Source organism: Vitis riparia, chromosome 10, assembly GCF_004353265.1.
Source record: "Vitis riparia cultivar Riparia Gloire de Montpellier isolate 1030 chromosome 10, EGFV_Vit.rip_1.0, whole genome shotgun sequence".
NCBI lineage: Eukaryota > Viridiplantae > Streptophyta > Magnoliopsida > Vitales > Vitaceae > Vitis > Vitis riparia.
The window spans coordinates 14,231,239-14,256,441 of NC_048440.1; the positions used below are offsets into that span (position 1 = coordinate 14,231,239).

Genomic DNA, 25,203 nt, shown 5'->3' on the forward strand with positions numbered 1-25,203 from the left:
TTTTTAAAGAATAATATATATATTTAAAAAGAAAAACTTTTGTCACCCTGTGTCTGAGTGACACAAAAAATTATACAAATTTATATATAAAATAAATAAATAATATGTTTAAATTAAGATTGATAAATATTATGATCAAAGACTGATGTGAAAATTGGTTAAAAAATGATTTTATTATCATAAAATTTGATGCCGAAATTTGGTTTCATTTTTAATTCAATTATTTGATTTCGAATCCTTACTTGATTTCTATATAAGTTTTTTTAAAAAAATTTCATATACTTACACATTTTTCATATTTTTTCACGTGTTTTTGCACGTGTACTCTTACTAGTATATTAAAAAAAAACCTCCTTGTCATCCTAAGTTCCAAGGCCGCAGGTTGCCATTTCTAGGCGACTCGCAAAACTCAAAACGTCACCGTTTTCCCTTGGCATTATTATTATTATTATTATTATTTTTTAATTTTTTAATTAATTAATTCAGTGGCACCGCAAAATAAAAATCCTGCTTCCTGCGGGTCAGAGTGCGAACAGCCAACACCAAAAATGGTGAAGAAAGCTAAGAAACGCTCCCCAGCTTCTTCTTCAGTCTCATCTCCTGCTACAAACCCTAATACAATGACCAAAGAGTAATCGGCTTCTCTATTCTCGCTTTGCTTTCACACATTTTTCTCCCTTAATTTTTTCTTCTGCCACAGTTCTGTTACTCTGAAACTCATGGAACGGAGAAGAAAAGGGAAGAGAAGAGATTATGAGTCATATGATTTTTTATTATTATTATTATTATTATTATTTTTTTTTTGGGTTTTCCTAAAGGAAAAAAGAAAGCTTCAAGCTTGTTTCAATTGGGTTTTATACCTTCTCGCCTCAAAATGTTGCTTTTATTTTAAATTTCTTGCGTTTTCTAGGAAACCAAACGACGAGTTTCTTGTAAATGTCCAGGAAGATGGCGTTGAGAGTAACATCAACGGAGAGGATGGTGCTGAGGGTAAGATCAACCGAGAAGATTAAGAGGGCGGTCATGGAGAGTAGAGTTAGTGAGAAAGAGAAGAAACCTAGATCAGCAAATAAGGCCAAAGCGAAGACGAAGAAGAGATCCCAGAGAGTAGACCCCAAGAAACCAAAGAAACCGCCCACTGCGTTCTTCTACTTCTTGTAAGTTTCCATTCGTGGAATCGCTTTTAACATCTAAATTTTTTTGGTCCCTTTCTTTATTTATCATTGTATAGTTTGGAGGGAGAAAGTTCAATTTGTAATGGATTCGCAAACTAGTAGCATTGTTATTAATTTGTAGACTTTATGAAAATGGATTTGTATTGTGGCTATAGTGGAAACCATAAAATTCAAGGGCGGATATGAAAAGAATAGGGTTTGAAAGATGCTAATGAGAAGAGACTCATCAAACACTTGTAAATCCTAAAAGATGAGAGTAATTAATGGAGGGTTAAAACTTGCAAAGCTAGGTTTCTATTATAAAATAAGGCATGTGTTAATACCCAAATTATAGGTTGATTGAGTTAGAAGTATTTTCTGAGGTTATTTCTTCACTGGAGATATCTATCTAGGACCATTCCACTGTTGCCCATTTAGTATAATTCAGGGAATTATCTTGACACTTCTTGTTTGTTAAATATCTCCCATTGCTAATGCTAAGATACCCAACCACCTTCTATCATCATATCTCTTTGTCGTTTCCTATCAAAAAAAAGATACCCAACCACCAGCTTTGCTACAACTCAAGAGGGAAAACCTTAAAGGGTCCCAGCAATCCTCTTAGGCAACCTTTTTTGCCTCTTAGCCTATATTACCGCCCCAATGGAAGAGGCATCCACATCTCAGGATGTATATAGGTTCTTCCTCCAATGTTTGTATCGTAATGCAAATGACCTGTGCTAGGCCCAATGAATGATGATTGAATAATTATGATCTCTACTACCCATGGTGGGTCAATGAACAACCATTAAATAGTACCATTCAACAAGAAGATTATTAATCCCCATGGTAGTGGCTTCTCTTCAGCCCTCTTATAATGCAAAATTCTCAGCCAGTCACTTTCTAGTCCATTCCGTGGTCATCTAGAGAAGAAGTGTAGCTTGTGTCCCCTAAAAAAAGTCTCTAATAGTCTCCCCCTATATCCATTGGGCCCAAGTTTTCTGAATAACGCCATAAAATTTAAGCTTAAGATCTCCTTGTAACTAAGTGGGTTTGGGGGTGGTGTAATAGTTTGATCCCAATGGCCGATAATAAGTGTTTTAAAAGGCTATTGAGGCTTATGCCTTGAGGTGAGCCTCAAGGCGAGGCTCTATGAATTAGCCTTCGAGTAATCGAGGCTTAAGCCTCTCCGCGTCAAGGTTTACATCTTTGGAGGCTATTTAGCGTCAAATATCCAAAGGGTTTTTGATCTTTATGAGCTTTTGGTATATATTTTATAAGAGGTTTAATCTTTAATATTCAATGAGTTGTAATAGGGTCTATTATCATCTATGCTTTTGTTGGCTTTTGATATAGGTCATGAGCCTTGTATAGGGTCTCAACTTAGTTAAACCTTTTGCGAAGTAAGGGTTTAGTTGACTTCCAATTAATCTTTTAAATGGAAGGGAAAAAGAGAAATTAAGAAGAAAGAATAGGGGAATTGTTGACTATCCTAGTGGTTGTCTCGTTTACAATCATTATATTTCTATTGATAGTAAGAAAAAATACCCAATTAGTGGATAAAGAAGAAGAATGGATGGATTTTAACACTGATAGGGAGGATAATATGACTGGATATGAATATATTCCTTAGAGGATCTTACTAGTAATAGTGAAAGTAATGTTGAAATTATTTGATGAAACCATAGGCCAAATTTTAGAGGAGAGAAAACAAACCAAATTAGAAACTATTAACAATGACAAATAATTAATTTTATCACTATAGAGTTTATGCCTTTTTCAGCATTCAATTTTCTAGTAACTTTATGAGGATTTTTCTGATTCTTTGATAACCTTTTTTATTATACATATTTGTTTAAGTTGAGGATTACATCTTGCTTCATTTGTGCAAAACACCTTAAGACTACCTTTAGCATTTTAGAACATTGCTAGTACTATTTTTTTTTTTTAAATTTTTTATTTTTTATGGTTCCCTGAGTAAACTGAGCCTATACCTACCTAATGATACTTAGGGAAATCCTAGCAAACTCTTTGGTAATTAAGATCCAAAGAGAAGTGAAAAGATGAACCTTATTTAGCTTCAAAATTCCTTATAAATAAGCTCTATTTTGGTTCCTTGGAGCATTGCCACATCTGGGGAGCATTACCAAGGACTTTCCATACAGCCTTCTCTTCTTCCTAGAGCTCAACCTTCCAAAATTCTAGGTAATGATCTTCAAAACAACTAAAAGCCCAAGCATCTGATATGGTCTGCACTTATACTCATTTCTCACTTTCTACTTAATTGCCTTTGGATTTCCTAAACCCGCCATTTGGTTTAAAAGATCCTATAGAACCTTCAGGCCTCAGGTTCATAGAGACCAAAAATGCTTTAATGCTCCTAATTCTGTTAAAGATAAGTTCCTCTTTGTTTCACCTATGGGGCTGGGGATATGTAAAGTTGACAGGAGGGGGCTGGTCTAAGGTGGAGTTAGGCCTTAGTTTTCTTGGTGTTCACTATACAAACATTGCCCTCACTTATCAAATAAATAAATAAATAAAAAAACTATAGAAATATTACCCTCTTAAGCCACTGAATCTGGAAAAATTTGAATGTTAGTGACACTCCCTGGAAGGAAAATGGATTCAGGAAGAACTAGGCCACTTTCCTTGGAAATCTTGAAAATTGGCAATATTGTGGGTCAGAAGAATGCTTAATGCAGAAGATGAAGTGATGGAGAAGGCAAATAGTTTCCATTATTCTTCCCCTTGTCCATAGAACGTTCACCAACCAAAATTTTGATCTATTGATTAAACATCTAATTATTGAAAAGAGAGAGAGAAGGGGGGAAGAGAAAAAAGGTTGTGGGGGGGGGGGGGGGGGGGGGGTGGGGTTGTGTGTGTCTGTCTTTGCAAGAAGTTATCCAAATCTCCTTATTTGTCCTGCCTCTCTCTCATGAATTTTAGAAAATTATTGACATTATTTCTGTTGAAACATCATATTAGTAAGGTTCAGAATAAGTGTTCTCATTTGTGTAAAAATGTAATTCCATGTGAATTTTAGAGTCTTACTCCATCTTATTTTGATTCTCAAGGGAGGATTTTCGCAAGGAGTTTCAGGAACAGAATCCAGATGTCAAGTCAATGCGTGATGTATGTGGGCGATAAATTTTCTAAGAGACTTCCTTTTCCCTTATCTTTTTTCTTTCCCTTTTCTGGGCACATGAAATTTGCATCACCTGCATGTTTCAGATTGGCAAGGCATGTGGAGAGAAATGGAAAACAATGACATATGAGGTTTGTACACTAATCAAGCTTAGCATGAATTATTTATATTATTTCAGGTTTGTTAATCAAATCTTAGTGTCATCATTTAGAGTGAAATCAAGATTCATTTTAGGTGGTTTTGCTCCACTTGTTGGTTATTAATTACCTTGGTTGAATTTCATTAGTTTGGATTGCATTGGTTGAATTTCATTATTTATATTAGTTTTTTTTTTTTTTTTCCAAAAAAGCGAAAATGACAAAAATTCATCTGGTGAAATTATCATGTATAAAAAGGGCACCAGACCTACTTAGCCATGTCCTGTAAAAATGACACTAGGCATAAACAAGGAAAGAAACTGTCAAGAAGAAAATCACCAGCAGAGCACCCAGCCATGTCCCACAATTTCTCAGTGAGCTGGAAGAAGGATTTCTGCTATTTGAGCCAGATTCTTCTATCAAGCAATAAAGACTGAGTTTGTTCTCTTATAATTTTCAAACTGGCTCTTAAACCTCCTTGAATGTTCTCCTATTACTTCAAATGCATCATGCTAAGCACAGAGCAGCTGTCCTACACATTTTCCTTCTACTACAAACTTCCCATGCAAATCAACTAGGGCTTGCCTAATAGAGAACATGGAAGAAAACAACTACATCAAATAGAATGCAGATCAAAGCCCAGAGGTCCCTAGTCATTGAACAAAGCGCAGGAAGGTTATTGCACTTTTCCATTCCCCTTACACGTCATCAATTTGGAATGTTCCTGCCCTCCCCATAAATTGGTCTATGGTTAGAATCCTTCTCTGAGCTTCCATTCACATGAAGAATGTTGCCATTGTGGGAGCCAAACCCCAGATTTTCTTTGAAAGTTACTCTCATCCCTGACCTATCTATGGCTCCGTGAAAGGATTTTGGAGAAATTATTATCCAAGGACAATTTTTCATTGAAAATCATCTCTATATTGATTGTTCCCATTCTTATACAGTTGTTCCATGAAAGAGGAAGCATTTTCTTTGTTTCCTAGGCTTGAATTTCATCTTTTTAATGAAGCTTGGATTCTAAATCACCCCCTGCTCCCTCCATACACAATAATATGCCTCCATTTCCTAGTGCTCTTCTAATCCAAAAATGGTTTTGTAACTGATTGTTTGTCTCAAACTCCAACCAATTTAAGATAGACCTCAATGAGTCTTTCCTGAAACTACTCTAATATTGTATAATTCCTTCCATTTATTTTGTTTGTCCTCCTTGATACAAACCCTCAAATCTTTTATTTCCCTATTTGATTTGCCCTTTTATGCTCCATCATCATCATCCAATACCATAATTTAATATATTTTTTTTTAGGTAAAGATAGGTATATATAAATTAAGAGTAGGAAAAGTACACAACATCGGATGTATACAAGGAGCACATAAAGGAAGGCCTCGAAAGAGAGGACACAAAGAACCACCTTGACTCTCAACAAGACCTCCTGCAATCTACAAAAAGCAACCAAAGGCATTGAGCCTTCACTTGTACATGCTAACCTAAGTTGAAAGATTACAAAAAGACCCTATATTTTTGTGTTGAATTGATTTTGTAAATTCAGGTAAACCACTTGATTTCCCTTTTAATCTTCAATGTCCTCGATCTTCCTTGGTTAAAAGACCTTATTTTTCTTGTTTTGCATTGACCTCTTTTTTTTTTTTTATGAATAAAGAGAAATATATTAAAAGAAAAGAGACACATCAAAGAAGCACCCCAGAGTATACAGGTAGTATACAAAGGTAGTATACAAAGGAAAGAGAAAAGAACCCTTAACCAGGGCCTAACCAATCTACAAAATCTACAACGAAAGGGGGACAAGAGCCAAATAACCCCCTAGTCCCAGGCCCATAGATTACAAAGGAAAAACGATTTACACCCATGAATCGAATGTTCCTCGTTTTCAAACGCCCTACTGTTTCTTTCCTTCCAAACAATCCAAAAAAGGCACAAGGAAGCTGAAAACCACACTTTCTTCCTTTCCTTTCCCACACAAGGCCCAAATCATCCCAATAACGCCTTTCTAACTGAAGAGGGGAGCACCCATGAAACCCCAAAGAGGGAAAAAAGTAAGCTCCATAAACTTTTGGCTAGCCCACAATGCAAGAGGATGTGATCAATAGACTCTTCCTCTACCAAACACAAGTAGCATCTGTTAGCCAAGGAGAACCCTCTTTTCTGAATATGATCCACGGTTAAGGCCTTTTTCCACGTAGCCTCCCAAACAAAAAAACTTACCCTCGGAGGCACTAAAGAATTCCAAATAACTCTTGCAAGAAAATCCCCTAGTCTAGATTGGACTCCCCTTTTACTGAAGAAGAGATTCATAAGGCCATTTTTCAGTTGAATAGGGATAAAGCGCCGGGTCCTGATGGCTTTACCATTGCAGTGTTTCAAGATTGTTGGGATGTGATCAAGGAGGATTTAGTGAGAGTGTTTGCAGAGTTTCACAGTAGCGGGATCATCAATCAAAGCACTAATGCCTCCTTTATAGTTCTGTTGCCCAAAAAAAGCATGACAAAGAAAATCTCAGACTTTAGACCTATTAGTTTGATCACTAGTCTTTACAAGATAATAGCCAAAGTGTTATCAGGACGTCTAAGAGGGGTATTACACGAACCTATTCATTCTACTCAAGGTGCTTTTGTTCAAGGGAGACAAATATTGGATGCAGTTCTCATAGCCAATGAGATAGTGGATGAGAAAAGACGTTCAGGGGAGGAAGGAGACGTTCTCAAAATCGACTTTGAAAAGGCTTATGATCATGTGGGTTGGGATTTTTTGGATCATGTGTTGGAGAAGAAGGGGTTTAGTCCTAGATGGAGGAAATGGATGAGAAGCTGTTTGTCCACGGTATCTTTTGCAGTCTTAGTGAATGGAAACGCTAAAGGGTGGGTCAAGGCATCTAGAGGCTTAAGACAAGGCGATCCTTTATCCCCCTTTTTGTTTACTTTAGTAGCAGATGTACTGAGCAGGATGTTGTTGAGAGCAGAGGAAAGAAATTTGTTAGAGGGTTTCAGGTTGGGTCAGAATAGTACAAGAGTGTCCCATTTGCAATTCACAGATGATACCATATTCTTTTCTAATACCAGTGAGGAAGATTTGTAGACTCTTAAGAGTTTATTGCTAGTGTTTGGGCAAATTTCTGGGCTTAAGGTTAATCTTGACAAGAGTAACATTTATGGCATCAATCTTGATCAGAATCATCTTTCTAGGTTGGCCGAATTGCTAGATTGCAAGGCTTCTGGATGGCATATTCCCTACTTGGGTCTTCCTTTGGGATGGAATCCCAAGACTTGTGGCTTTTGGGATCTTGTGATTGAGAGGATCTCGAAAAGATTAGATGGGTGGCAAAAGGCTTTTCTATCTTTTGGAGGTAGGATAACTCTTATCCAATCTTGCTTCACCCACATGCCTTGTTACTTCCTTTCCTTGTTTAAGATACCCGCTTTAGTGGTTGCAAAGATTGAGAGATTGCAAAGGGATTTTTTATGGTCAGGGGTTGGGGAAGGAAAAAGAGATCATCTTGTTAGTTGGGATGTAGTTTGTAAGTTGAAGGCAATAGGGGATTTGGGATTTGGGAAAATAGCTCTAAGGAATGTCGCACTCTGAGGGAAATGGTTGTGGAGGTACCCTAGGGAGGGTTCAGCTCTATGGCATAAGGTTATTTTAAGTATTTACGGATCACACTCTAATGAATGGGATGCCAACACAATAGTCAGATGGTCACATCACTGTCCTTGGAAGGCTATTGCACAAGTCTTTCAGGAGTTTTCCAAGTTTACTCGGTTTGTGGTAGAAATGGGGATAGAATTCGGTTCTGGGAAGACTTGTGGTGAGGGGATCAATCTTTGGGTTCCCAATATCCAAAACTATTTAGAGTAGTCACGGATAAAAATATTCCCATTTCTTCAATTCTCGGATCTACTCGTCCCTTCTCTTGGAACTTTAACTTTTGCCGCGACCTATCTGATCTTGAGATAGAAGATTTAGAAGGTCTCATGCTATCACTTGATTGTTTGCATTTGACATTTTCGGTTCCAGATGCGAGATCTTGGTCTTTATCTTCTTCAAGGCTTTTTACAGTCAAGTCTTTCTTTCGTGCCTTATCTCATTGCTCTGATTCTCCTCCAGTTTTCCCTACTAAGTTCGTTTGGAATTCTCAAGTCCCTTTCAAGGTTAAGTCCTTTGTCTGGTTGGTGGCACACAAGAAGGTAAATACTAATGACTTGCTACAATTAAAAAGACCTCACAAAGCTCTTAGTCCTGATATTTGTAAGTTGTGCATGAGGTATGGAGAATCAGCAGATCATCTTTTCCTACATTGTTCTTTGACATTGGGGTTATGACACAAATTATTTCAGTTATCTAAGATGGATTGGGTTCCCCTGAGGAGCATTTCCGACATGCTATCCATCACTTACAGTGGCTTTGGTTTATCGAGGAGAGGGATAGTTTTATGGCAAGCTGCGTGCATAACTTTAATTTGGGTTGTGTGGCGGGAGAGAAATGCGAGAATTTTTGAGGATAAAGCAAGGAATTTAGAGAATCTTTGGGATTCTATTTTTCCTTGCTTCTCTTTGGGCTTTTTGTTCTAAGGTTTTTAAGGGAACCCCCCTTATTGTGTTACAACTTGATTGGTTAGCGACGTGTAATTCCGATTGGTTGGTTTAGCCTAGAGAAGTTGTTCATTATTACAATGTATTTTCTTGTTTTCGGTTTCTTGTAGACTAGTTTTCTTTGGTGGGAGGATTCCTCATCCTTCTCTTGTACTTCTTTTTTCTATTAATATATTCCTTTGTTGTTTCCTATCAAAATAAAAAAAATAAAAAAAAATCCGTTAGTCTTTCTGGTTCCAACTCCTTGTAAAGAGACTTAACAGAAAATCTTCCGTCCTTTGCCTTAGTCCAAATTACTTGATCTTCCACATCACTACAAGCCCTCCTCCCTTGCAACCTTAATAGAAAATGCTCCACATTGAACACTTCCCAATCGTTAAGCCGCCTTGAGAACCTAGGAGCCCACACTCCCCCTCCAAAATGGCTCCACACATCTGCCACCGAAGCCTCCTTAGCCGATGATATAGCAAATAAAGAGGGAAAAGGAGTACACAAAGGGTCATCTCTACACCATTTGTCCTTTCAAAATCTAACCCTCCTACCATTTCCCACAGAATAAACCAAATTGTCGCCTAACACATCCCCACCTCTCCTAATAGCTTTCCACAAACCAACCCCAAAACTACCTCTCACAACACGGGACCTCCAACCACCCTCTTCTTCCCCATACTTTGCACATTTAACTTGCCTCCACAAAGCTTCCTTTTCCACCGCAAAACATCAGCTCCACTTACATAGGAGTGCCTTATTCAGCAACGCCAAGTTCCTCACACCCAAACCACCCTTTCGTTTATCTGAGCAAACAATAGACCATTCCACTAAATGGGGCTTCCTCTCCAGGGCCCCACCACCCCAAAGAAAGTCCCTTTGGATCCGCTCCAATCTCAAACTCACACTCCTTGGCATATGAAACAAGGACATACAGTAGATAAGCATACTGGACAGAATGCTCCGGATTAAGGTCATTCTGCCTCCCTTGGAGATATACTGCCTTTTCCAAAAGGAAAGCCTCTTCCTCAGCCTTTCCTCAACCCCATCCCAAATTGCCACCTCCTTATAACGAGCACCCAAAGGAAGTCCCAAATAAGAAGATGGGAACTTGCTAACCTTGCAACCAAACTCAAGGGCCAATTCCTCTACATTCTCCACTCTTCCCACTGCGATGATCTCACTTTTGTCCAAATTCACCTTCAACCCTGACATGGCTTCGAACCACATGAGGAGCCAACTCAAGTAGGACACCTGATCAATGGAAGGCTCACAAAATACTAAAGTGTCATCCGCGAACAACAAGTGAGTGATCTCCACTCCCGCACCTCCTCTATCACTAAGTTGCCACCTTGACAAAAACCCCCCCTCCTTCGCTCTCTTGAACAAACAACTGAGAGCCTCCATGACAATCACGAACAGGTAGGGGGATAAAGGATCCCCCTGTCTCAATCCCTGAGAACTTTGGAAGAATCCTGAGGGAGTTCCATTAATAAGGACAGAGAAACTGGCAATACCAATACACCACTAAATCCTACTAATCCACTTAGCTCCAAAACCCATCATTTCCATCAACCAAAGAAGAAAACTCTAATTTACATGGTCATATGCCTTCTCAATATTCAGCTTACAAAGGATGCCACCTCCCCCACTTTTCTGCATCGAATGAATCGCCTCATTCGCAATCAGTGAGGCATCGAGGATTTGCCTTCCCTCCACAAATGCATTTTGGGACTTGGACACTATCTTAACATCCAAGTTGTTGGCTTCCCTTTTTTTGATAAGTAAAAGTAATTGTATAAAGAAAGCCTAAAGAAGTACACCTAAAAGTATACATGATGTATACAAGGCAACAAGGCCAAAAAGAAAAGAGAGAGCAAAAAATCACCCTCTTTCTTACATTCTTAGATTTCCCTTAAGAAAAATGTATATTTTTCTTCCTTATTCCATTCTTAGATTTCCCTTAAGCAAAAATTATATTTTTCTTCTATTTAATTTATGATTTTGTATGACAACCCTTGATGCTACAAGATGGCACTTTGCTGGAACTTTAAAGGACAAGTATGGGGCCTTCAAGTAAGGGCTTGGAGGTCAAAGCTGAAGAGGTGGTTTCTCCTAAGGACTTGGGAGGTGGTTGGGGACGGGGGGTGGAATTTGCTAGCCTTCCTAGTAGCTTTGTCAAGCTCATAATTGTTTGGGGATGCCAATTGCAGGCTATGAGAAGGAGCTTTGTTCTATTCTTAGGAAATTGTAATCAAGAAAAGGGCATGGAGTTAAGGTGTTAGGGGGAAAGCGTAAACCCCTAGCTTCATCTTGGTTTGAGAGGGAGATCCTGAAGTTAAGAGTGCTCAATCAACTACAGTGTCCTACCGTCTACTACAGGGAAAGGGGAGAGGGATGCTAGGTTGGAATGGTTCAGGGTCGTAGTTAGACACCTTCATTTTTGGCCCTCGGAAGGGGTTTCTTTGTTGGGGTTGAGTGGGCTATTTTTATCTTGTTTAGGTCTTCCTGTTAAGGGCTTCCTCATCTTCTTAGGGGTTGGTTGTTGTTAGGGTGGTGGGTATTTGTTTTTCTCTTTTCTTCTCTTGCTTGCCTTTTGGCCTTATCAATATACATCGTGTGTACTTTGTTGCGCCTCAAAGGAAAGTTGAACATAGTTGTTTTGGGAAGAGGGCTTTTGCTATTTGAGTTTGAATTGTTAAGTGAAGCCGAGCGTGTTTTGTTAAGAGGGAAGAGAAGGGTGAAAGACAATGTCTTATTTTTAGAAAAATGGCACCCAGAGGTGGGGTGTTTTTGTAATGGAGCCAATGCTAAAAAGGCTTGGGTGAGAGTGGCGGGTCTTCCTCTTCATCTATGGAGCCGCGAACTGTTTAAATTGATAGGTGATGGCTGTGGTGGTCTCATTGTAGTGGATGAAAATACGGGTTTTATGGCTGAATTGCAATGGGCTAGATTGTTGGTGAAGGTGGTCGGCAGGGATTTACCTACCTCAGTCCAGTTAGTGGTGGGGTCGGGGTGTTTTTTAGTCTAGTTGTGGTGGGAAACCCCGCCTTGGTTTTCTCAGGTGGTGTCGGCGGGAAGTGTTTATGGGAAGGGTGATACAGAGGATGAAGAAGAAGCAGGGAGTGGATCACGTGCCGTGTGCAGAGGAAGAGTGTTGGAAAAGGAGGCACAACCCATGATGTAGGCTGGAGTACAGGGTGAGCTGTCCTGTGGAAGCTCTTCAAAAGGAGCTACAGTTTTCTCCTCTGACCCCACTGTAAGGGGGCCTGGTATGGAGGTGACTGTTGGAGAAGATAGGCTAGGGAATAGGAGTCAAGGTGCAGGAAAAGTGGTCAAAGGGGGTGGATTTGGTTTGGGGCCCGAAGTTCTTAAAGTTGGGCCTGTTCTTGGGGAGGCCCAGTTTAGAAGCGGGATTGGGGAGGGAAGTTATAAGACAGCCTGTGAGGTAGCCCAGTTGCAAGGGCCGGTGGAATCAAGGCCTATTATGTTAAAAGGTTGGCAGTTGGGTTGTGAAGAGAGGCCCTTTTACATTAAGGGCTCGTTTGTGGGCTGTGAGGGTATGTCCGGAATGGGCTTTGGACATGCGATAGAGGGGATAAAAGGAGTTAGGGCTCATTCCCTTTCTGAGGTAGCGGAGATGGAAGCTAGGGCTACAGAGGAGGCTTCGCGTGCTCGTGTTAGAGAGGATGCGGGGGTCGCTTGCTGTCACGGAGGGGATTGGAGGGTTTCAGAGGCTCTTCCGACGAAAGCTAGAGTGCTGATAATTGACGAAGCGTTGACAGCCGAGGCATCCAGGTACGAGCCATATCTCATTGACTTTGGAGGGGTTCGGGACATCTTCTCTTCTACTCCTTCTTTTGGGTGTGATCGGGCTTTGGTGGTGAGGGGCCCTTCGGGATTGGAAGAGACTGTTGAAGGTGTTGGTTTTCAAGCTTCGTTGTGCACAGTGTTGAATGATGGTAGTCCATGGGTGATGGACTCAGAGGAGGAAAAATCTAAGGTAATAAATAGGAAGCTGTTGAGGAAATGCAAGAAAGGGAGGTTCTTGGTAGTAATTGCGGTTCTCGACAGAAGGCATTGAAGGGAAAATCCTAAAATTGCTGCTAAGATTGAAAATCAAAAGAGATCAAGGCAAGAAAAAGGGAACTCTAGGACTGACTAGGTTTGATCGGGAAGTAAAAAGGTTAGAATGTTCGATTAATTATGATGGAGAGAGCAGAAAGAAAGGGTCGGACAGAAGAGGAGGGGACAGAGCTTTGTGTTTTAAATGAAGATTAAGATTTTATCTTGGAATGTTCGAGGGGTGAATGACTGAAATAAGAGGAAATTAATTAAAGCCTTAATTAGATCCCAAAAAGTGGATTTACTTTGCCTTCAGGAGACTAAAATGATTGAGATGTCTTTAGGGGTGGTGCGAAGCCTAGGTATGGGGAGATTTTTGGAGTGGGGAGCTTTGAATGCTAGGGGTGCAGCTGGAGAGGTGGTAGTTTTCTGGGATAATAGAGTGTTAGAGCTAATGGGGATGGAGGTGGGTCTTTTTTCCATTTCTTGTCGTTTCAAGAATTGTGAAGATGGATTCAGATGGACTTTTTCAGGAGTGTATGGTCCTACTTTGAGAAGATATAGAGAATTTTTTTGGGAAGAATTAGGGGCCATCCGTGGGCTTTGGAATGACCTATGGTGTATTGGAAGAAATTTTAATACGATCAGGTTTCCGAATGAGCGTAGAAGAGGAGGGAGGGTGTCTTCTTCAATGAGAAGATTCTCGGAGGTGATCGATGACCTGGACTTGAGGGATCTCCCTCTTCAGGGGGGTCTGTTTACCTGGAGTGGAGGGTTGAACAGTCAAACCATGTCAAGACTTGATTGTTTTTTGGTGTCGGAGGACTGGGAGGGCCATTTTAATGGGGTGGTGCAGAGTACTCTTTCTAGGCCGATGTCAAATCACTTTCCCATCCTATTGGATGATTGGGGGGGGGGGGGGGTGCTGTCCCCTTCCAGTTTGAAAACATGTGGCTTAAGGAGGAGGGATTTAAGGATCTGTTGAAGGGTGGTGGCAAGGTTTAAGTTTCAGTGGATCCTTTAGTTTCATCCTTGCAGAGAAATTGAAGGCTTTGAAGGCCATCTTAAAAATTTGGAACAAGGATGTTTTTGGGAAGGTGGGAGTGAATAAGAGATTGACCTTGGACAAAGTGGCTTTCTGGGATTCTCAGTAGAAGATGCGTCTTTTATCTATGGAGGAGCTGGAAGCTAGAAAGGAAGCAAAGGGGGATTATGAGAAATGGGCTCTTATGGAGGAGATTTCTTGGAGGCAAAAATCAAGAGAAGTGTGGCTGAGGGAGGGTGACAGAAATACTGGTTTCTTTCATAAGATGGCCAACTCCCATACAAGGAGAAATTGTTTGTCTAAGATAAAGATTAATGGAACCTGGTTAACAGAAGAGTAGGAAATTAAGGGGGGTGTGGTTGGAGCCTTCAAGAACCAGTATGGAAGGGTTCTTCCATCTATGGAAGGGTTGGATTTTAATAGGATTGATGGTGAGGATGCAGCTAGATTGGAGGAGGCTTTTACAGAGGAAGAGGTCTTCTCTGCCCTCTCAGATCTGAACGGGGACAAGGCGCTTGGTCCAGACGGTTTCTCTCTTAGCTTTTGGCAGTTTAGCTGGGATTTTGCGAAAGAAGAGGTTATGGGCTTTTTGAAGGATTTCCACAAGCATGTCAGATCTGTAAGGAGTCTGAATTCAACTTTCCTGGTTCTTATCCCTAAAAAGGCGGGTGCGGAGGACCTTAGAGATTTCGTACCGATTAGTTTGGTAGGGGGGTTGTATAAACTGTTGGCAAAAGTGTTAGCTAATAGGTTTAAGAAGGTTGTGGGAAAGGTGGTGTCTTCAACTCAAAATGCTTTCGTTGAAGGAAGACAAATTCTTGATACTGCCCTAATTGCCAATGAGGCAATAGACTCGATGCTGAAGAGAAATGAGAGTGGGGTGTTGTGCAAGCTGGATATAGAGAAGGCTTACGATCACTTAAACTGGAATTTCTTGTTGTTGGTATTGCAAAGAATGGGTTTCGGGGAGAAGTGGACTGGTTGGATTTCCTGGTGCATTTCTATAGCAACATTTTCTGTTTTAATCAATGGCACTTCAGTAGGTTTCTTCAACAGTTCAAGGGGTTTGCGTCAGGGGGATCCACTTTCTCCCTATCCTTTTGTGATTGGGACGGAGGCCCTTAGTAGGCTCATCCTTAGAGCAGTGAGAGGGGGGTTTCTTTCAGGCTGCAGGATAAAAGGAAGAACTGGAGACGGGGCTTTGGTATCTCATTTGCTATTCGCCGACGATACTTTAGTTTTTAGTGATGCATCCCAAGATCAGATGGCTTATTTAAGCTGGTTGTTGATGTGGTTTGAAGCCATATCAGGTTTGAGAATCAATTTGGATAAGAGCGAAATTTTGCCGGTTGGGAGAGTAGAGAATCTAGAGGTTTTGGCTCTTGAGGTTGGTTGTAAAGTGGGAAGGCTGCCAACTTCTTACTTGGGGATCCCTTTGGGGGCGAATCACAAGTCCATGGCCGTTTGGGATGGGGTGGAAGAGAGATTTCGGAAAAGGCTTGCCATGTGGAAAAGGCAATTTATCTCTGAAGGCGGGAGAATTACTCTAATTCATAGCACCTTGTCAAGTATGCCCATATACTTGATGTCTTTACTACGAATACCTAGAGTGGTTAGTTTAAGATTGAAAAAAATTCAAAGGGATTTTTTGTGGGGAGGTGGAGCTTTGGAGAGGAAGCCTCATATAGTAAAATGGGATACCGTGTGTTTGGACAAAATGAAGGGTGGCTTGGGAGTTAGACATTTGTCTACTCTCAATAGGGCCCTTTTATGTAAGTGAAACTAGCGCTTTGTGAATGAAAGGGAGACTCTTTGGAGGCGCGTCATTAGTAGGAAGTTCGGGGAGGAGGAAGGGGGTTGGTATACTAGAGATGTTAGGGAGGGAATTGGAGTAGGCTTTTGGAAGGACATAAGGAAGGAAGGTGCCCTTTTGCAAAACAAAGTGGTCTTTTCTGTGGGGAATGGTAGAAGGGTGAAATTTTGGAAAGATAATTGGTGTGGGAACTTCACTCTCTGTAACTTCTTTCCCTCTTTGTATGCCTTTGCATCATATAAAGAGGCTTGGTTAGAGGAGTTGTGGGATCATTCGGGAGAAGAAGGGGTTTGGAGTCCTAGCTTCTCTAGGCCCTTTAATGACTGGGAGGTGGAGGAGGTGGAGAGATTACTTTTGACAATCCGGGGTAGGAGGCTTAATCCTCTTTTGGAAGATAAAATGCTATGGAAAGAGACTAAGGATGAGTTTTTCTCAGTTAAATCTCTTTATAGTACTCTAGCTTCAAGAAGAGTTGTTCAGTTCCCTAATAGCATTATTTGGAGTCCTTGTGTGCCTACTAAAGTGTGTTTCTTTGCTTGGGAAGCTTCTTGGGGTAAGGTGCTAACTTTGGATTAACTCAAAAAGAGGGGTCGGTTTCTAGCTAACAGATGCTTCCTTTACTGTGAGGAAAAAGAGTCAATTGATCATATTCTTATTCAGTGCTCCAGGGCAAGAGTGTTATGGGAGTTATTGTTTGCTCTTTTTGGTGTTACTTGGGTCCTTCCTTTTTCGGTTAGAGATACCCTTAGTGGTTGGTGTGGCTTTAACTTGGGCAAGAAGCGCAGAAAGGTGTGGAAGACAGCCCCTTTGTGTATTTTTTGGGCGGTTTGGAAGGAAAGAAACAAGATTGCTTTTGATAATGAGGAGCTTTCGATTCATAGGTTGAAAAATTCTTTTGTATGTAACCTTTGGTTGTGGACTAAGTCGGTTGTAAATGATGGTCCTCTTCCTTTACTCAGTTTTTTTGATTGGCTAGGTGCTAGTTGAGGCTGGTTTTGTATTTCCTCTTCTTTTTTGTGCCCTTTGGCGCCTCTTGTATACTCCCTGTATGCTTTTGGATCAGCCTCAAGGTGCTCTATTCTAATATATGCTTTGTGTGTGTTTGCCTATAAAAAAAAAAAAAAAAAAAAAATCAATTTTTTAAAATAAAAAATGCAAATTTATTGGAAAATGAATACAATTAGATGAATTCAACAAATTAATAAAAAAATCTGTTAAATTTAATATTGTTTGAATAATCAAAAGCACACATATAGATTGGTCGATGATAAAAATTTTAAACAACTACTATTTCAAGTACAATAGTTTTTGTACAAAAAATGCATAGTCGAATTCCACCTTGAATGATGTGGAGGCTCAAAGTCATCGTCATCGTCCAATGATAAATCATGGTATGACGACTTGCTGCTCATTTTGGTAATAATTCACAGTCATTTGAGTTGGCTGAATCATCTTTGATTTAGTGCCAATTGAGTGCTGAAACAGAAATAATGGATTGGGATAGTGAGGAATGATCCAAATATGACTTTTCTGAAACTTTGGACCATGTTGTTGAAAATCTTTAAATCATCCAAGAAAGTACTGGCTATTTGATTAATGCTTTGTTGATACTCTTAAGATTGTGAATTAGTTCAATAGTTAGCTTGATTTATGGTTTTAAGTAGGAGAAGAGGTTGGCCACATGGCCATTGAGGTGTTTGAGTCTATGGGGAGATAATCAGCTTGAGAAGAGATAGAAGGGTTTTGGAGAATTTGGCAGTGATCCCAAGGAGTGAGTTTGTTTGGTTGTTTATCAATAAAAAAAAAGGAGCTTGAGATTCCCTCTGATGATTTTGCATTCATCTCTTATAAACGGAGGAAAGCCCCTTTTTATGGCTCAAAGTGGAATCGTTGTCACTAATGTGCTGTTGACAGTTGACACATGTCTTTGGACAATTTGAGGTCTTGCTCCTTTTCAAAATGCTAAGATGGTTTTGATGTGTAAAGTGTATTGTTTGAGTGGGAACATCTAGCTGCTGTCAAGACCTGTTACCAGTTTCAAATACTAGGCAATGGGAAGATTGGGTCTGTTGCTTAGGTGCACCATGTTTATACAGGATCCCCAAGATTTGCTTCCACCCGAGTAGGCATATTGGCTTCAGAGTGCTGCTCCTAGACAAAACAGTGTAGGGTGATCCATGGAGATAGAGGTGACACTTGTACAGAGCTGTGTCATGGAGCTGGCTACTTCAGCTTGGAGGAATGAAGTTGGCAGATTCTTTCTTTGTGTTTGGGCCTAGTTAAGCATTTGTGTCTTTTGGGCAGTCCAGAAGCTCAATCTTTCACCCACAGGTTGGGATTTTGGTTCACACCATCTTCCCTTGGCCTGGAAAGGGGATAGAGCCATGAAGATATAGGACACATGTTCTAATTCTTGTGGCCTTAAGATCATGTTACTTTGTGGAAATGTATGTGGTTTCAGTGATTAGCATATGTGTTGTAGGGTTTACTTGTTATGGTAGTTATGTGGTGATTAGATACAACCTGTCTGGCTGAAATGAGACACCTATCTATAGCAGTTGGAAAGCAGAACTTATAATAAATAGTGGATGAGCATCTGGAATCTTTTAACTTGTATATATTAAACCATGTCTGACCTTAATAATTGCTCTATTATTTATCTATGTAACAAAAACTATATGTATAAGCATTTGTATTTACTCAGCCTATTAAATTGGTCCATATTTTTCAAATATTATTGTATTTGAAAAATTAATGTATTGTTCACTTAGGTAAGCACCTTGGTTTGAACCTGTTGCTTCAGGATCATCCTTCACCTTTGGTTACACTCTTTGGCCTATGCCTTTATTGCAACATGCAATATTTGTTGCATGATTTCTGGTCAATTTAGTTAATTCCTTAATTCAAGCATTATAGGAAGATCAAGTTCATAGTTGTTCCTACATGTTCTGTGCTTGTCAATATTCTCTCTTAGTGGGAAACCTCATACTTGGCTTAATAGTTGATCTCTTGTAACTAACCTACTAGTAATTGTTTCTCATAACTCATAATTGATATAAATGCACCATTTCTCTCCCATTTGCACCCACTTTACACAAAGGCCAAAATGTTCCAATATTTCTTTTTGGCTTCCAGCACCAGTAAAACATCCTGAACTTGTCCCACACCTTCTACCCCTGCATAATCCAGCACTCCCTAGGTTCCCTTAACTCTTCTAAACTTCTAGTAGCAAGCATACCTTATTAAAAGAAAATGATTTTTGGACTCTTGCCTAGCCTATTTAGATTGAATGGATGTATTGGATCAGGTTTTGTGAAGCTATAAATTATGGATGGTGAAAATAGAGAATAATTTCTGAATAACATTAGTATATTCATTGGGTATATTAACAACTTATTATAATGTTTACAATGGGAAAACGAAAAGGAAATTATTCTATTATAGGGTTAAAATTACTCCACTAAATTGGCCATTAATGAAAGGTGAAAATTAGCCCCTTGTTATAGGAAATGCCAAGTCAATTGTATAGAAAAAGAAAAAAAATCCAAATTAAATTCTAGCCTACATAGTGCAAATAATTTGAGGATTACTAAATGGATTCACTAACACCTTCTCATGCTAGTGAATAAATGTTCTTCATTCCTAGCTTGCTTGTGATGGATTGGAATGGTTTAGCCACAAGTTCCTTGGTTAGTACGTTGGCTGACTATCTTTTTGAGGATAGATAGGGGATGTATACCAACCCACTATCCTGTTTCTCCTTGATGAAAGGACGATTAACTTCAATGTGCTTTGTCCAGTTATGTTGAACTGGATTGTGGACTATATTAATAGCCGACTTCTTGTTGCAATAGAGCTTTATAGGTCCTTGCTAATTCTAAGATCACTAAGAATAATTTTCATCTAAATAAGCTCATATATTCCATGCACCATGGCTTGAAATTCTGCTTTGACACTTGACCTAGCAACTGGGAACTATTTATTATTCCTCTAGGTTATCAAATTCTCTCCCTAGAATGTACAATAGCTAGATGTTGAGCTCCTTTTAGTGATTAATCCTGCCCATTAACATTTGTATAAATCATAAGTGTCATCCTCCCAGAATTTTGAAACAAAATATCACCATTAGGAGTTAAATTCAACATACCTTGTTCCTTTGAAATTTTCTTCTAGATCAAGTAGTATCTCCATGTAAACCTCCTCTAAATTCCCATGGAGGAATGCATTATTTGCATGGAACTTTTGCAAGGGCTAATTAAAGTTAGTAGCAAGGGATAACAGTGTACGAATAGTATTCATCTTTGCCATCAGAGCAAAGGTTTTTTGGTAACCTATCCCATAAATTTTAAATATATTTCTTAGCTACCAATCTTGCCTTACACCTTACACCTCTCAAGTGTCCCATTTGACTTATATTTTATTGAGAACACCCACTTACACCCCACATGATTCTTCCCAACGGGAAGATCCACAATCTCCTAGGTTTTATTATTATTATTATTATTTCAATTCACTGCTTTCCTTTAGTTCTCATCTCCCAATACCTCTTGAACAGTTTTGGGTATGTCAATGGAGTTAAGTTTGGTAACAAATGCTCTTTAAGATTCAAAAAGTTATCAAATGAAACAAAGATGGTTAAAGAGCGTTGAGTACAATGTCTCTTACCTTTTCTAATGATAATAGCAAATGAGATCATCAAACATATTAGAACTAGACGTAAGTTTTAGTACCTTTGTCCAAGTTGATAACTAGAGTAACACTTAAAGGTTCAAGAGTGGACGGTATTCTCCTAGAGTGAACCTTAAGCGGTGAACATATCTCTCCCTCTCTCTCCATTGGATGACAGAATCAGGGACCAACAAATTGAGGAACCATGAGTTTGAAGTTGGTGGGCTTGAGTGAGTCTTAAGGATGACTCAGGGAACGACTAAGAGAGCTTAAGATAAGAATAGGCGCCTGTTTAGTCACTTAGGAGAATTTTTAATGTGTGAGATATATAAACTCGGAAAAAAACTCATGATCTTTTGCAAATGGCTCTCCTTGAAGATGAGGTTGAAAAAAAATGACTAACTTTCATGAAAGACAACATCTATAGGCACGAAAAATATTTTAGAAGTTGGATGAGAACATTTATATTCCTTTTTGGACAAATACATGCTTAAGGGCTCTAGGATCGAGACTTTTTGGCAAATAGATGTTTTCTTTGCCTTTCTAAAGTAGAGACTGTTGATCACCTTCTTCTTCACTGTGCAAAGACTTGGGTTATTTGGAATCTTGTTTTCTCCATCTTTGGTGTGTCTTGGATTCTTTCTTGTTCAGTGAAGGAGACTCTTCTTGGGTGGTATGGGTTGTGTGTGGGTAAAGCTCGTAAAAAGGCTTGGCAAATGACCCCTTTATGTTTATTTTGGACAGTGTGAAAGGAAAAGGATTTGTTAGCGTTTGACAATGAGGAGTTATCGATCCAAAGATGGAAAAATTCTTTTGTATGTAATCTGTGGTCTTGGTCTAGGGTGTCTTTAGATATGAGCTCTATTTCTCTTGTAAGCTTCATTGATTGGTTAGGCTCTAAGTAAGGGTAGGTGATGTTTTTTGCTTCTTTCCTTCCCCCTCTAGTTTGAGTCTTTAAGTTTTTTTTTTTTGTATACTTCCTATATACTTTGAGAGCACTATTTTTGGTGTCTCCTCTATACTTAATATATGACTTTTCTTTACCTATAAAAAAAAAAGGGCTCTAAGATCAAGTTTTATTCTTTGGTGAGCATGAATGGGAACAAAGACCATACAATAAAAAATTCTAGGAGGGCTGTACAACTTTGGTCAACAAATTAGGGATATACCGTACAAAGTTGACTCATGGGTGATTGAAAGTCAAGAACTCGCGATAGTAATTTGTTAATAAGATGGGCCATTATTAAGACCAAGGATGGAAAAATTGTGATTTTTTGGCGATATTTCATCAAAATATTGGATTTTGATTGTCATCAAAGTGAAACATCGTGGGGAAATATTGATATGATGATTTTTCAGTTATATTTTGGATTTTTTTGGTGATATTTCTATAATTATCGGTTTTTTTCTCGATTTTTCAACTTATGTCAGTTTGGTCAACATTGGACTGACTCGGTCAAATAGTCATTGCCATTGGTCAAATGTGGTCAAACCTTAAAAATAAGCTTATTGTACTTGGGACAAAAGGTTCAGGTGGCACCATTAGCAACCATTGGAGCACGTTTGCTCCTTGTTAATATATATGCACCAACATATATATATATATATATATTATGTATGTATGTATATATATACATATTAAATAAATTAATTCTAATTATTTTATTTTAAAATTTGATTTAATTTATTAACAAAAAAAACCATAATTTTTTAATAGGTTTTATTATATAATCTATATATTTGTTAAATATCAAAATATAAATATTAAAAAATTATACATATATTATCATTTATTTCATATCATTGAATATAATTGAATTAAAATGGATCATAATTTTAATTATAATATATTTTAAAATTAGACATGTTATCACAATATTATTGTAAAATAATATATAATGCAACTTAATAATGAATGTACCCTTATAAAAATTTATATTTTTTTATCAACACAAAGAATATTATTATCAAATATGACAAATGATATATATCGATTTTTTTCAAAAAAAAAAAAAAAAAATTCAAAATGTTTATTTTTACTTGTATAAATTTTTTTTTGAGTTTTTCCTAATATTTTCATGAGTTTTCATTAATTTTTATGTTACCAATATTTTGTGTAAAAATATTCACCAATATTTCACGATATATCTCGATATATCTGTAAAATCGAGTTATCGATATATCCGTCAAAATCAATATTTTCATCCTTGGTTAAGACAACTTCCCCCTTGGTAGGCTTAAGAACATTCATATGGAAAACCAATATCTATTGGAAATCTGATGGTTTTTAGTTGGGTTGAAAATAGCTGGTCAAATTTGGAAGCAAGAAAGGGTTTCTCACTCACTCCCTTCCTTGCATACACATACACAGTAGGTTTGGGCTTATAATATACTGAGTTTGTTGGTTATTTATGTCATTGGAATGTCTATTGACATTATTGTTTCGGAGAGTGATTCAACATTTCAAAAAGCCTGTTCAACACAAAAAAAGGGAGGTTTTTTTTTTTTTTAAATTGAACCTTGGCTTAAAAGTACAAGCATGATTGCATGACTTCTAGTGTTGGTTCCTTCAGTTCGCTCATTAGTTTAGCCTCATAAACTCCTGAATGGCTATCATTTTATTTTCTTTAAAAAAAAATAAAAAAACCCTTTTATGTTATATAAATATTTGAAGTGGATAATGATAGAAGTGTTAAATTTTGGAAGAAAAGATGGTGTGCGGATGAGCACTCGTGTAATTCATTTCCTTCTTTGCATGCATTGGCTTTGTCAAAGGAAGCTTGGGTGGCGGATTTGTGGGAAGACTTAGGAGGAGGGGGACATTGGACCCCGTGTTTCACAAGGTATTTTAATGATTGGGAGTTGGGAGTTGGAACTTGTTGAGACCTTTTGTTTAATGTTGTAAGGAAAGATGGTTAGAAGGGAAGATAATGACAAGGTGATTTGGAAAGAAGCAAAAAAAGCACTATATTCGGTCAAATCTTTCTATGCAGCCTTGAAGGTGGGGAGGGTGGCCCCTTTTTCCAACAAACATTATCTGGAACCCATTGGTCCTATCCAAGGTGAGCTTTTTTTTTTTGCATGGAAAGCAAGTTGGAGAAAAGTTTGACTTTAGACAATCTCTAAAAGAGAGGGAGATCACTAGTGAATAGATGCTATCTATGCAAATTGGAGGGGAAATCTATTTATCACATTCTTCTTCATTGCTATAAAGCAAGGATTCTTTGGCACATTTTGTTCTCCTTATTCAATGTAGATTAAATGATCCCTTCCTTGATAAAAGATACCTTTTAAGCTGACATGACTCCTTTGTAGGGAAGAAAAGGAAAAAGGTGTAAAGCCGTCTCCTCTTACATTTTTTGGACAATTTAGCGTGAGTGTAATAAAAAAGCTTTTGAAGACGAGGAACAAAATGATCAAAAGTTAAAACTTTCGTTCCCATGTAATCTTTCTGCTTGGGTTAGCATGTATGTAAGTGAAGACTCAATGCCTTCACTTTTGGAGAGTGGGTTGGGTCTTCTTGAGTGTCTTGGGTGTTTTTTGTGTACTTTTTACGAGGCATTCCTTTTGATGCTCCTTGCATAATAGGTCCTGTGTACTATGGTGTACCCTTTTCTATTATAATTTATACATATTTATCTTTACCTATAAAAAAAAAATATATAAATATTCTGTGAATCATCTCATATTAGATTTACAAGATCAATAGCTTGCTTTTTCTTAACCAGCTAAGGTTGTTTCATTGGAAAGTATCCCATTTGTGTATTCATACAAAGGCAAAGAAATTGGGTTTTTATGTGTTTTTCTGTTCTGTCCTGTCTAATAGGAAAAGGTTCAATACTACGATATAGCTACTGAAAAGAGAGCAGAGTTTGATAGAGCCATGGCAGATTATATCAAGAGACAGGTAAACTTGTTTTGGTGTTCTTCATGGTTGGGAACCTGGTTGTCAGCTGAGTTCCGGAATGTGGAATGGTTGACATGCTTTATTTCATTTTATAAGAAATAATATTTTTGTTGCAGGAAAGTGGAGAGGATGAAGAAATTGAGGACTCGGAAGCTTACGAGTAGGACGGTAAATTATCTCATCTGGAAAAAACTATGCTTCACTGGCATTGAGACACAATTGGGCGACAAATTGTACATTATTTCATGGGCAATTGTTAACCTTTTAGTTTAGATTAGCTGCATCTGTATCATTTTGTGTAAATCACCACTTGGAAAATTGCCTTTTCAGTGATAAGTAAATTAGCAATGTAGATTTAACATTTTGTTCATTTACATGAACTCTATTTTTGGTTGCATCCCTCTCATACAGTTGAAGGCTTTAGTGAAAAATGAAGATGGATCTTGGAAGAAGGAAAGATCTTGGAAGAATCTGTCCCTGTGAGTGGTTGTTTTGATACTTTACAAATGGGTAAAGATAAATTAATCTAGAATCCTATTAAACTGACTGGACCACAGGGTTGAGATTTTACTTTTGCCTTTTCTTAATATCAGCTGTTTCAACAGTCTTAATGAGAATGAGTTGGATCAGGTTGAGGGAAATTCACTCTTGCTGGAAGCCACTAATGGCTTGC

At 38.4% G+C, this 25,203-nt stretch overlaps 1 protein-coding gene across 2 annotated transcripts; it reads left to right on the forward strand.

The window, feature by feature from the left end:
- Positions 1 to 517: 517 nt before the first annotated feature.
- Positions 518 to 25,067, forward strand: LOC117923726 (high mobility group B protein 14). Of its 2 annotated transcripts, XM_034842156.1 has the most exons (7): positions 518 to 631; positions 945 to 1,157; positions 4,229 to 4,286; positions 4,386 to 4,430; positions 24,450 to 24,530; positions 24,647 to 24,698; positions 24,942 to 25,067. In XM_034842156.1, the coding sequence occupies exons 1-6, from the start codon at positions 549 to 551 to the stop codon at positions 24,692 to 24,694; spliced, it is 528 nt and encodes a 175-aa protein (XP_034698047.1). In that variant the 5' UTR covers positions 518 to 548; the 3' UTR covers positions 24,695 to 24,698; positions 24,942 to 25,067. The 2 variants fall into 2 exon arrangements, with proteins under 2 accessions (XP_034698047.1, XP_034698046.1); XM_034842155.1 differs by lacking the exon at positions 24,942 to 25,067 and having other exon boundaries at positions 24,647 to 24,925.
- The last annotated feature ends 136 nt before the right edge of the window (positions 25,068 to 25,203 follow it).